This window comes from Embiotoca jacksoni, unplaced genomic scaffold (assembly GCF_022577435.1).
Source record: "Embiotoca jacksoni isolate LCO1_2020_lvr unplaced genomic scaffold, fEmbJac1.0.p SCAF_2, whole genome shotgun sequence".
Classification (NCBI taxonomy): Eukaryota; Metazoa; Chordata; class Actinopteri; family Embiotocidae; genus Embiotoca; species Embiotoca jacksoni.
In genome coordinates this window covers 1,400,203-1,413,670 of record NW_027185340.1, presented here as the reverse complement: position 1 = coordinate 1,413,670, position 13,468 = coordinate 1,400,203, and the positions used below count along the sequence as shown (strand labels likewise).

At 41.0% G+C, this 13,468-nt stretch overlaps 2 protein-coding genes across 2 annotated transcripts; one reads left to right on the top strand and one right to left on the bottom strand.

The window, feature by feature from the left end:
- Positions 1-1,428: 1,428 nt before the first annotated feature.
- On the top strand, positions 1,429-3,719 carry dlx2a (distal-less homeobox 2a). The gene is made up of 3 exons (XM_069153813.1): positions 1,429-1,914; positions 2,306-2,490; positions 2,632-3,719. Exons 1-3 carry the CDS (start codon positions 1,596-1,598, stop codon positions 2,956-2,958), a joined length of 831 nt encoding a protein of 276 aa, XP_069009914.1. The 5' UTR covers positions 1,429-1,595; the 3' UTR covers positions 2,959-3,719.
- Positions 3,720-7,015: 3,296 nt separating this feature from the next.
- On the bottom strand, positions 7,016-12,081 carry dlx1a (distal-less homeobox 1a). Its single transcript, XM_069153812.1, has 4 exons — positions 11,884-12,081; positions 10,297-10,889; positions 9,822-10,021; positions 7,016-9,560 (listed from the first exon to the last, which is right to left on the bottom strand). The coding sequence occupies exons 2-4, from the start codon at positions 10,604-10,606 to the stop codon at positions 9,309-9,311; spliced, it is 762 nt and encodes a 253-aa protein (XP_069009913.1). The 5' UTR covers positions 10,607-10,889; positions 11,884-12,081; the 3' UTR covers positions 7,016-9,308.
- Positions 12,082-13,468: the final 1,387 nt, after the last annotated feature.

Below are 13,468 nucleotides of genomic sequence, written 5' to 3'. Positions count from 1 at the left end.
CTTGAAGCTTCCTCACACAAGAACATCTAAAGAGCACTTTACGCACTTCCCTTAAGATTCTGCACAACGTTACACAAGAAGATTAGTTTAATTGTCATACAGATTGTCCTTTGATCCATCTGATATTGTATTTTTAAACAAACTATAACCTAAGATGTTACTGCATCTCTATTAATGGTGACAGTGTGCAGATATGGATGGTGTACTGTGTTGTGTGTTATGTATTGTGTTGGATTACTGTTTGTCATGCCAACTGCCCTTTGGGTATGTTCAAATTTCACTCTACTCAACTTTACTCTATTTCATGGGTGCTATTTTAAACAATTAGGATAATATACCTACAAATTAAAAAACTTGGGAGAAACTAGAGTTCAACATATCTCTCATAAATAGACAGGCTTCATATAGTGGACGTTGTAAAACTTTGGATTGGAGTGTCCAGTGAGTCTAGTCTGGCCCACAGAAAAGACATCTCGACACTTCGCATAATCACCTCATCAGCACATTTAGTGACATTCAGTAAATTGAGCAGCTTTGTCGATGCAAGATGTTAATAAAAGGAACTATGCTGCCATCTAGTGCTGATGAACACAGGCACCTGTACAACTCTGCCATCACATGAACGTCGAAACTCCAGGAGATCAGAAACCCCTCACAGACTGAAGAAATCTAGTTTGGGGACACCATGTGAAGAAGAGTTCTCCACACCGACGTGAAGTGAGTTAGATCATAAATTGGTTCATTTTGTTGTGAACTAAATGCGAACAAAATGAATTATAGAAGGAAAAGGTCTGTAGGTCCATTTCCTTACACCTGGGGGCGCTCTAGCTGTCTTCTGAGATCACCAAACCTTTACTCTGAGCGTCATCCAAAGTGTTTGATTTTCAACTCCCCCCTCCGTCTGTGTTCGTGTTTATTTCTGAACACTTTTCTTAGTGCCACTTAATTTTAGGCGCTTTTAAGACCAAAATGTAGAAAGAAAAAAAAAATGCACGAAAAGCCCTCCAACAAATCTCGAACAAGGAGCAGAAAAAAAACCTGCTTTATTACGAGCATGAAATCCAAAAGATGGAAAACTAATGCTAGCGATAAGTAATTTACTGCACTAGTTTAATGCTTCCTTTTTCTAATGTGTTGTACATGTTACCCACATGTTGAAGTCATTTTTAAAAATCTCTCCACATGCACAAGGAGATCAAATTCTAAGGACCAGACCTGTTGGGCCTACACGTTTGATCACGGTACCTTTCTCTGATTCTTTTAAGATGCAACCGGGACAGACAGACATGAACAAATAATGGAGGGGGGACGCGATGGGGAGTAGTCAGTCGTGCAGCCCTTACTCATTGGTTGCCTCAGACACAGTAGCTCTCCCTCTCACTCTCTCATAAATGCGCTCCCACCACCGACCGTAGCAGATAATCACAGGCCTGCGACAAGGACGCACCTTCCGCTGATTTTTTTCACAGTTTCCACGGGGATGCGTTTTGATTCACGAAAAGGTGTCATCAGTCCAAGATTTGAGTCGTGTTTTCAGCTTGCATTTTCGCGATTTTTGCGCATAGGTTACGCGTCTACTTCGCTCCAACTCGAAGATGACTGGGGTTTTTGAGAACTTAAACACTGATATGCATTCGAACCAGATTACCTCAAGCAATTACCACAGCTTGCACAAATCGCAGGAGTCCCCGACTCTGCCAGTGTCCACGGCGACGGACAGCAGTTATTACAACAGCCAGCAGCCTGGGCATTGCGCCGGGTCTCCATTTGGCCAGCTCGGGTCTTACCAGTACCACGGCAGTGCCACGAACTCTGTGCCATACAACGCAAAGTCATACGACCTTGGTTTCAACTCATCTTATGGTGCATACAGCTCCTACGGCTCCAACTCCTCTCCTACTCCAGCCGAGACAGGTAGGCACGCACTTCAACTGATTTAAACATTCATATGGATGCCATATTTGTTGTTTTTGAACATGAAATTTCTGAGGTCAAGTTAAATAATTTGTTGCACAATATTTGACAGGACAATAATTTTGGTCAAAAATTACAAAACACATTCTTAATTCTCCATTATAATTAATGAATCAATGTCCATGTTTATTTATTCTTAAACGCAGTTTTCAAATATTGACATTGTTGCCTGGCTTCCAACAGGACATCTTTAATCAAGTTATTTTCTTGGTGTACACAAATCTGCCAAACACAAACTGACGGCAGTGCAAATATGCGTAACAGTCTACAACACTGAAAAATCTCAAAATCCTTCATGCATAACGTCAGTTGCATTTAAATATTCCCTCAGAGAAAGAAGAGAGCGAGCCAGAAATCCGGATGGTTAATGGAAAACCAAAGAAGGTCAGGAAACCTCGAACCATTTATTCCAGCTTTCAACTGGCTGCACTTCAACGGAGGTTTCAAAAGACGCAGTATTTGGCTCTACCAGAACGGGCCGAGCTGGCAGCCTCGATGGGCCTTACGCAAACACAGGTGGGTACATCTAAGACGGGTTTAAACGCTGTCAAATATCCACTTTGTGTCTCATGAAAATAAATTTAAACTGACGAATGAGGTTTTGAGCTAGAAAATATCAGCTAATCATTTTTATGCTTATATCTACTTTTCTTTCAGGTCAAAATATGGTTCCAGAACCGCCGCTCCAAGTTCAAGAAGTTGTGGAAAAGTGGAGAAATCCCCCCAGATCAACATGTTGCTTCCAGCGAATCTCCCCCATGCACGTCTCCGCCAACTACTGCCTGGGACTTTCCACAGACTCAAAGAATGAACAGTGTCAGCTCTAGTTTACCTCAGAGCAGCAGCCCTCCCAACACGACTGCGCCTTCGTCGTTTTTGGCAAACTACTCCTGGTACTCAACCACGAACTCTACGGCGCATCTGCAGCCTGCTCTGGTCCAGCACCACCATAACGCCGCCATAAACGCTGGGACGATATTCTGAAATAAAAAAAATTTAAAAAGAAAAAAAAAAAGCAAACGAACATCGGGTTTAAATCGGACAATACTGGTGAAAAAAGAAAACAAATGCCAATACCTTCATTTTACAGAACTTGTGTGTGCGCCATGTGAACTTTACGCAAGCATCTAGGAGAGCTGGAGCCAGACAGGTTCATGGACCTTGCCAGTTTTCTCACTGGCAAATGGTACATACAGATTTTTACAGTTATTTTTATATTTATTTATTTTGTTTATGTGAGGGATGAATGAACCACTACTACCCAAAGCAATCACAGCGTGGGCGCAAGCCCACTTTTACGCGGACGTCACTTTTTGCCATTCCTGCAAAATAAAACATTCATCGCAGGACAACCTGTCACAAATGTAGCACAAGTTAACTGTATCGTGCCTTTTTCAATATGACCTCATTTTGTTGTGCGATAAAAAAAAAAAAAATTAAAAAAAAAACAAACAAAAAAAAAAACAGCTTACCTTTATCCATTCCTCGTGTAGTAGATTTGAATATATTGGGGGGTAAGTGTCTGAATCCACGTTTGTAAATATTTTACCACAGCTTTTTGATAACCCTTTGTCGCTTTGACTCTTTCTTTTGGCTATTGGTGCAAATCCATTAACCACCGTAAGCTACTGATTGTTCTCCCCTCTGATTTACTTGTATCACATTTAATTGTATTTTTTTGTCTTATTTATTTTAGCAGTGTTCCATATATGGGCAGACGTTATTTAAATAAAATGTTTCTTGTGCATTTGCATCTGGCTGTTTCTGTTTTTTGTGAGAATATGAGTTGGTTTATCTCTTTTTCCAGTGGCTCTATAACTAATGTATGCCTGCAGGAGGACTATCATTTTTATTTTAGCCTATTTTATTTACATACATTTAGAGTTTCCTTTTCTTTTCTTTTTTTCAAATAGTATAGAGTTTGTGTTTGTGGTGTGCTCAGCTACAAGTTTTTCTCATGTCAAATGTTTTCAGACAAAGAAAACGTTACTCTAATTTATTTTTTTTGTAATGTTTTCCTAATATCTCTACTGAATTGTACCGGCTATCATAAACAATTAAAGGCTAAATTTATATTTATTAAAACTATTTGCATTTCGATCTAAAAATCCTGAATATCGTTGACCAGACACCTGTAGCACAAGTTGTGTTGCTTAGCAACCAGGTTATCAGCTCCACCAGAACCGGCTGTAAATTTGGACTTAAAAAGCTCAGCAGACGTTTGTACCATCTCACCTTGATTATGTTTGTAACAGCTAAATAAAGATGTTAGTGTGCTATCACAAGCTTGCTCCCGGTTAAACGTGTCCTATTTCAACCGGTTCCGTTAGTCGTTGATTATTTAGGAGCAGGAGCTCGTGCAGGCAGGAGCAGAGGCCGCGGGGCGCACGCGGAGCTGAGAGCACAACAGCACGCTCTGGTATGCGCGAGGAGGAGATGAGGGTGAAGATGAGGGTGAAGATGAGGGTGAAGATGAGGGTGAAGATGAGCACGAGCTCCTCAGACTCGTTTTCCAGACGTTTTACGAAGCCAGCCGAACAAGAGCAGAAGAGACAGGAACTGGATCCGGCGCCTGCAGCCACAGCATCATGGAAACTTCTCTCACATCTCACAAGTGAAAAGTCTCTGATGTCTGAAGACGAGTAGATTTGACCCACATTATTGCCGTGGCTTGTAGTAGGGCCTGTGGGCTACATAGAAAACACAGGCACACGTCCAAACTCTCCATTTACCAGGAAACACAGGCCTGTGTTTTCTATTTGATCATATATTAGTCTAATTTAATTTAGACATTTTGTTAGAACTTTGACTCCAACAGATAGATGGAGTGGGACTCGTATCATTTAGCTCTATCACTTACTGCAGCCTTCATTTACTGTCTATACCACACGCTTCCCTTCAAACGACCACAGGCCATAAAGTGGGAGCGTTTCCTTGTCCATAATTAGGACTGTAGCTTGTCAGCGGTTGCTATATCTGCATGATGGAGCCTCCCCCGTGGGGCTGGCAGTATCAGAGGCCATGCATGCAGCCGATCTGTGCTCTGTGCTGACACAACAACACGCAGGCTACATAACTTGAAATGATCTGACTTCAAATCAATTATCAATAGTGTTGTGCGGAGTTGAAATGCATGCATCATGATAGGTCTGCACTGCATCGTGGACTGGAAGAATACATTATCAGCGCAGATTGCTCGAAAAATTAAAAAAAAAGAAAAAAAAAAAAAATTTGCTTTTTGCTTTCTGAAAATAAAAATTGATTTCAGGATGTTTGATGCTCACTCTGATTTCAGTCATGGATTAGAGCTGCTGTGGTTGATACTTTTTGCATTTCTCCTGGCAACTTGTAAATGCCATGCCCCCCTATTCTAATTTATACCCTGATCTGTAATTTCATCCACATTTGCTCTGGTTTGAGCATTTTGGCTTTCAAATCTGAAAGCCTGCAATTACTATATAATTCTTCGCAATTTTAGATGTCCTAATATGGGGTGTAATTTTTGCACAAGACAATTTCCCGCTATTTCAAGCATCAACATTGTCAAAGTTGTATGTACATAATAAATGGGAATATCAATGCATAGTTTTTAGCCTAACATCTTGACTCAACGATAATTATATCCGTGTGGAGCCGACGCAGAATTAGCCTGAATTGCATGGTAACTGCTGCTTTAAATTTTTAAAAATTACTCATAATTTCCCCCCAAAGATTACCAAGATCTCGAGTGCACAATGTCATCAGCGTAATGAGGAGTAAACATTTATGCTAATAATCTACATTTTTTTCCCCATCAGCTATAAAGAGGGGAAATAAAGCAGACATTTTCAGTCATTTTCTGAACTCTGCTGCTATAGCTTAGAGACCAACACATGGGACACATTTTGTGGGATTTAAAGCGCTCGGCTTGTGTCTGTGCTGCAGGATGCTGCTGCTGCTCATCATCCTCCATGCTGATTTCTGCAAATCCTGAGAGGCAGCCTGCCTCTACAATTTCAAGCTGAAAGGTAAATGTTTATTTCTTATATTTTAGCGGGACGACTGAATGCATGTGGGGTGATTAAACACAGGAAACAGGCTGAGCCTAATTTATCGCATTTATTAATTTGTAGTCAGATCGTTGAATGTTAATGATGCTTTGATGATATAAGAAAAGAGGAGTTCCTTATGAGAAAATGTAACTTCAGCGTATTTAATGTGCAACCAAGGAGCTTCCTTTGTAGTAAAGTCCTATAGCTTAGAAAGCTGTTCACAGCGAGGAGAGATGTAAGGAAGGGGAGACACAGAAGTTGTTCTTCAGTCGCTGCTCTCGTTACTCTTACATTGTGCCTTTGCTAATTTTGAAACCTCTTCGCATTGACAACTCGGTGATGTACACCTGCAAGCAATTTGTCAGTCTTATACACAGGCTACGTCTAAGGGAACAGTGACGAAAAGGCAGCTCACCTATTTCGCTTTTTTCTCTATTGCAGCAGAAATTTTCTTTCAGAGCACTATCTCTTTTGTCAACGCAGAAAGATCCTCGGTGCGAAAAAAAATTGCTCATAATTACCTCAGAGATAGGAAACTGCATTAGAATAAATAAGGGCGAAATTACTGTAATTATGCTGGGTTTGATGGGCTCAGCTCGTATAATCAAGGGGAGAATACAGCGAAATAACACTGACCCTCTTGGATGTGCAGCTGCGCCTTTCTAGGGCTAGGTAGGCAGATTTGTGCTCACCACACTGCAGCACTGCTTTCTTAATGGTATCGAAATATAGCCTACATAGGTCTATTCTCGATGTAAGGCTGTTCACAAAGGACTGGATAGTTCCAAGTTTTGCATTAAAATAACAATGGAGACATGGTGGAAGCAGAGGACGTGATAAAAGGAAGAGACAATAAAAGAGGCCGGAGCATTAAAGAGTAAATGCGCTGCTGCTCATACAGGCTTATAATAATAATAATAATAATAATAATAATAATAACAATAATAATGATAATGATTATAACAACAACAACAACAACAACAACAATAATAATGATAATAACGCATAGTCCTTAAAACAATAATACATATTAAAGATGAAGAAATGCTCAGTTCTACCTTTTTGGATGTTGACTTCAGTCAGTTTTAAAAGGCTGCTGTGACGACAGCCCACATTTCATCCAATGTGAAATTATAATTACAAAAACATGTATGTATTCATGGAGCTGTAACAGCTGGAGAAGAGTGAATGCAGGTCGTGTTTGACCATTTTGTTTCTTTCTTTTGTTTCTACACAGGAACATACAAAACATTAAATAAACACCTTTTATAAACATTTGACCTTTTTTGTTTAATTTAATTTTCCCCCCTTTTTACTTTTATTATTTACATCACTATTTTTCAACACCAGACCAGTGTTATTTATGCTGTTTATGGACATGAAAATTATGTCCACTACTGCTCCCGTAGTTTTTTCATTTAAAATTGTATACAAATTTAATTTAATTAAATTTAAAGAAAACATGTCTGCATCGTACAAACACAAAACGTGTTTTAAAAATATATATCAGACCGTAGCATTTTTTTTAAATATATCTTATGTTAACAAAACAAGAAGGCCTTTGAACTTTTCACTTTCACTGATCTCCATGTGATCTGCCCTGCACGTCCCGGCCAGCTCACAGCCTTTCTTTTTTTTTTTATTTTTATTTTTTTTTTTTTACAGCACCTGTCTTTTATTGCGCAATTATTCACTTAACACACACAATTGATCTCTCTCATGGTGGAAAATGGGGATCGTCGAAGACAAATAAAAAGGAGATTATCTTTAAGAAAAGATGAAAAGGGGAAGAAGCGGTGCTGTTGAATGAGTCAGGGCCTCCCGCACTGCAGTGTTTAAATCACAACATAAAGGATGCAGCTTCTATCTGTCAGAGTTCAACGTGGTTTCGACCATTTTTTACGGGTTTTTTTTGTATTTTCCCTTTATTGTTTGTATTGTAGCTAACCTTGAGATACGTATAATGTTAAGACACTTTTGTGGAAAGGCGTAAATGAGATGACATTTTCAGATGCATGATCATATTTCTAAATTTTTAGGTCACTGCTGCAGATGTTGCAAAAAACCTCTGCCTGACAACATTTGCAGCACAAACCCAAGTGAGCTGAATGCTAAACATGACCATGAAGCTGAACTGCCTTTTGCAGTTCACACAAACGCACTCCCACGGTGTCTGCAGCGTGACACTGCTTTGTGTCAGCTCACATTAAAGCTGCAACCCGCTGAAGTCTTTCTCTTCGCAGAGGAGGGAGGTGGGGTTTGAATCAGACACTGTTCTTGACATAATTTAAATCATATTTTACTGCTTTTGAAACTTTGCACATTATGTACATAAACCTCAGAAAACAGATCAATAAATTAAAGTGATCAATACAAAACTAAATATCTTCTATGTAGACTAAACACATTTGGACGAATACACGAAGCCTAAACCCTGTTTCACAGCGTATCCAGTACAGCACAAAAACAAATCTGTAAAATTATGTACAAAATACAGTGACAAATGAGCTGCTCACCTTCGGGATATTTTTTTTCTGAAGCAGCAAATCGTCAGGCCTTTTACATTTTTCACATAACATCGGGGCACGGCATAGAAAAGCTTTGCTTGCGTTAGTGCAGCATTAACAACACAGTGTTGTTATTTCAAACACGCTTACAAAATTAACACAGACTGACCTTAACAGAAACACTAGTCGGAATAATTTAACTTAAATAACAGACACATATAAACAACATATAGCAACTTGAGGCTTTGCACAGGATCTGTGGTTGAACGTGCTGTGACCGTAAAGGCCTGATACGGAATTTGTCATGAATTATTTGGTTAAAGAAACACTGCTGTGGCCTGATTGGCCTTTAACTGTCAATGAATGCAGACTGATTTTAGGTCATCATCACCTTGGGCCCGACGTCTGGTGTAAACAAACACGTGTTTTCTAATAAACATATAGCCTACAGCTCAACAACAGAACTGTTCACACAAATATGAGTTAAAAAAAACAAAAATAGGAACTGACATAAAAGTGATTAACAGCAGCCAAAAAAGGATCCTTTGTCTTAGATTTCCGCTGTCACGGACTTGTTGCCCTTGGGCGCATTGTATGCCTTTTCACTCTCTCAGCTTCCTTCTCCTCCATCTTCTCCTGCTTCTTCCTCTTCATCTCTGCATGCCGTCTCCGGTATGAGGAGGCCTCTGTTGCGGCATGCGGCAGCAAACTCCGGGATTGTTGTTGTGCATTATCAATGCTGAGCCGCGCTTGGCGGCTGCGGGGCTTCTCACCATCCTGATACTGAAGTGTCTGTTCACATGAGCTGTGACTGTTGCATAGACTCTTGGTGTGTGGTTGGATACCATGAGGTGTAGCTGGGAATGTAAGATCCGGTTGTGCCAACGGAAGTCTTCACGGTGGTCGGCGAGCTCCACACAGGTGCCACCGAGGGAGAGCCGCTCGAAAGTCCACGGCCGGTGGCCAAAGCGTTGGCGTCAATTGTACCACCGCCTTGCTTCATTAATTTCTTGAACTTGGACCGTTTGTTCTGAAACCAAATTTTTACCTGAAGAGACAAAGGATATAGTTTGGATTAGAGAATGGAAAGTGGTCAGACACCATTTTAAAAGAATTACGCACGTTTTACGCACGATGGTTTCAGGTTTCATCATTAAAATATAACAGCAACCACAACAATAATAATAATAATAATAATAATAATAATAATAATAATGATAATAATAATAATAATAATAATGATAATAATAATCAAATTGTGTAAAAATGCGTCCTGGTGCTGCTGCGAAGTGAAGCTGTTCATACTTGCCTGTGTCTGAGTGAGACCCAGCGACGCTGCGAGCTCAGCTCTCTCCGGTAAAGCCAAATATTGAGTTTGCTGAAATCTCCTGTTGAGAGCTTGAAGTTGTAAACTCGAGTAAATAGTCCTTGGTTTTCTGATCTTTTTCCCTTTCCCGTTGAAGCGCACCTCTCCTCCTTCGACCACTGTGTTTTTCTCTGTTTCGGGTGCTGAGGGAGACGGAAAAGAGAAGAGGGGAAAAAATGAGGAGGCAGTTGTGGCCAACAGTGCTGCGCAGCAATGAATACTCCAGCGCAAGTTTTACAGGCTGTACTTTCGGTATAATTACCCTTAATTGCATACATTGTTTATAGCGTTACGCAATAAATAATTACCAAGCCTAATTTCACATCTGGGTCGTCTTTTTCATGCAGTGAGGACTGTATCGAGTAGTAAGCCGTGCCAACACAGAAAGTCAATGTTTAAGATGCTGCTGCACACTTACCTGCATCCTCTAATCGAGTCTGTGTGAGTCCCGAGCTGTTTTGGTAAGTCTGTACTGTACTGAGATAAGGAGTGGTGGAATGGCTGCCGACGGAGTTTACGTATGGATAACCCAAAGATCTGGGGAACGATGAGGCTGGACTGTAGCTCTCGTGCTGTGTATGACCTGCAGAATGTAAACAGTGCATGGGATAGTGTCCGTGAGACATGGAGGAAGGCGACATTTGTTGACTCGGCGGTCCAAACTCCATGAAAACGGTTTTTCCTGAGGCAGGGCTGTTAAGACTTTCTGGAATCGTAGTCATTGTCATCTCTTCTGGCGGTTCCCCTTGTCTCGCTTTTGTTGTTTTCCTTCTATGATCTCAGTGAAGGATGGGTCCCAATTTAAGGCGAACAGATTTTTTCTCTTTCCATTCATAAGAAAATGCAGTTTGTGCCTGTGAAAAGTCCCAGGAATGATGCTGTGGACCGAGACAAACTCGCTCAAAGGTTTGAATCTCGGACTCATGAATATTCATCAAAGACTGTCGCTGATTGGTCCACTCTCTCCAAGAGGGAAGCCGATTGGTGACGCTGGGGCTGGGTCCGAAGAACCTGATGAAGTCAAGGAAAACCACAAAACCTCAGATTTCCTTTTGACAAGTCAAGATGCTCTCTATTATTGTTATTATGATTATTGTGTTGTTATTATTTGCAGTGCTGCCTAATAGTAGCATACTATTAAAATCCGGATTTTTCTATCCCTCTGACAAAGTTAAATAACATTTCCATCCTCGTTAAAGCTGCTCTTGGCCAGTTTGATTAAAGCTTTTTTGATTAAAGCTCCTAATGCTCCATCAGGAGGAAGGCGTATTAGCATAACACTGGCGTTCAATTTTCATAAGTAGGCTTGTAATTAGTCATGTATTTAACGTGAGGTCTCAGTTACACCTGGCAGCAGTGGGACGGTAAAACAGTTTGCTCTGATGTGAAGTGAGGAGGTTTACTGGCTCAGGTAAAGGCCTGATGATGCTTTACAACATCTAAAAACATGAAACAGCATCACAGCCATATACAGCCACGATTTGTAATTAACTGCGTGCTCATTATGGGTAATTAAATTAACATACAGTCTGTTGTGATACTTAAAATAGCTGCAAACTTAGAAATGCTTTCATAATGTACCCTATATAATCGTGGGAAAGCTGTTGTTGTCGGGATCATTTCTCCCTCACTACTTTCACAGCGATGGACGCACATAGACCAATTTTCTTATTGCATTTAAAATGCTTTCCAAACGACTTTCCGCACCTCGTTTTGCAATCAATTAATGGTCCCAACACCGCCAGCTTTGATTATTATGAGTCTAAGTGGACGGGGTGCGGCCAGCCTCCCACAGCCTAACAAAAATAATTATCCATGGACATTTGATTTAATTGAATTGACGACTGACAAAACTGGAGACCATTTTTTTTGAGCTGAAGATTTAGACCTCCACAGCTCAAAGCTCAAGCTGCCATTGCTTCGGGAGTTTAACCTTGCTGTAAGGCCCATTCAAAAAAAAAAAAAAAGATCTTATTTTCAACAGACGCAATGTTTGTCCACTTACTTAAAAATCACGTGATGGAAACGAAGCTGATAAATCCGCGCCCTCCGGGATCAGAGAGCCTCCGCGGGACGCACTCGATGGATGAAGAAGAAAGTATCCAGCAGCTCTTCATTTTATTAGGCTTCATTTGCAGCCTGCAGCTCTTCTGGTGTCTGTGCAGAGCAGATCCACTGCAGCCTGGCTGCTCCATCCGCAGTCCCTCCATCTCCACCTGAATAACAAATTAAAGGCAGTTAAATTCCGTCACTGTGATTATCAGTGTAATTACATAATTGAACTCCAAACAGAACTAGCAAGTTGCAACATGTGTTATCAAAAAATGCGGGCGCTCACATCACGGCGCGTGTGCCACAATGTGCCACAATGTGCCACAATGTGCCAGGCGGCTGCAGATGCCTGGATTTAAAGATTTCTGTGAAATATTAGGCTATAACGAAAGCTGGTCCCTTGTCCCCTAAAATAGGCCAATTTGAAGTGATTTCTCTGGAAGAAAAATGCTTCAAGATTTCCTCTATCAACAACGACAATGATAATGGTAGTACAACCAATAATTATCATCTTCCAGAACAGAGGACAGATTTTTATGGGTACTTGGTGGGTGCGACTGATAACTGTCATTATTTTCCCACGATTATAGTATCTACAGACGGCTGTGAGCAAAACCATTAACAGAATAGAGACAGAATTTGCAGAAAAATGTAAAATAATACCAGGAGCATGCTGCTAATAATAGCAATAATATGAGAGCAATAATAATGAGAGATTTCCTTGAGGTACTTTGGAGCTGAAAAGCATCCTGCATAAGTTATATTCATTTTTATTAGCAAAATCAGTCATTTACAAAGTGAGGATTTGCTTACACCCTAAAAGATGAAGTTTTTATTTGGAGTCATTTCTCCAACCATGCTCGGTGTCATGAGGATGAGGCAGACGTGTGATAACATTACCACTTTCATTAATAATTTGACTCCTGCGCTCGCTGGCAGGAGGGCAGCGCAGGCCACAGCCGTCATCCCTCTGCAGCATGGCAGCCGGGCTCTAACTAAGCCACACTAAAAATAAAGTCCTCCATGCATGGATGGAGCGCGGAGGCAGGACTCATTAGGAGTGAGTAGCTCTGTGGCGGAGGGTGTTTTAACACCTGCTGCTCTTCACCTGAGGGTTAGTGCAGAGGTGGAGAGACAGAGAGGGGGGGGGGGGGGGGGGTGGAGGGGTGGAGGGCTAAACGGGCCAAGATGTCACAGACTTAATTTCAGTCCGGTGATAGAAAGCCCTCCTCAACTGCCACACCAACCCACATTTTAACAGCCACCAAATATGATGTGGACCGCGGTGCATTGGTAAACTGCGTGTCCATGCTGAGAAGACTCAGCTCCCCGCGCGCCCTGCAGACTCTGCACGTGAGCCGGGATTAATTACTGGAGCTGCAGGGAAATGTGAGGTTATTTTTTCCTGATTTAAAAAGGAACAAAATGGTGCTTTAAAACTTGCACTTGCGTATTGTTTATTATGTACACCTGTCTTTTTTTCCCCTCAGCTTCAATTCAATTTCCGGTGATTGTAATCAAAATTTCAGTCATATTTG

Bases quoted from the DNA above. Each gene is read 5' to 3' on its own strand.
- dlx2a (XM_069153813.1), top strand. From the start codon at position 1,596: ATGACTGGGGTTTTTGAGAACTTAAACACTGATATGCATTCGAACCAG. The intron at 1,915-2,305 runs GTAGGCACGCAC...ATATTCCCTCAG, and splicing joins TCCTACTCCAGCCGAGACAG to AGAAAGAAGAGAGCGAGCCA. The intron at 2,491-2,631 runs GTGGGTACATCT...CTTTTCTTTCAG, and splicing joins TGGGCCTTACGCAAACACAG to GTCAAAATATGGTTCCAGAA.
- dlx1a (XM_069153812.1), bottom strand. From the start codon at position 10,606: ATGACAATGACTACGATTCCAGAAAGTCTTAACAGCCCTGCCTCAGGA. The intron at 10,022-10,296 runs GTAAGTGTGCAG...CGTCTCCCTCAG, and splicing joins GACTCGATTAGAGGATGCAG to CACCCGAAACAGAGAAAAAC. The intron at 9,561-9,821 runs GCAAGTATGAAC...TTGTCTCTTCAG, and splicing joins TGGGTCTCACTCAGACACAG to GTAAAAATTTGGTTTCAGAA.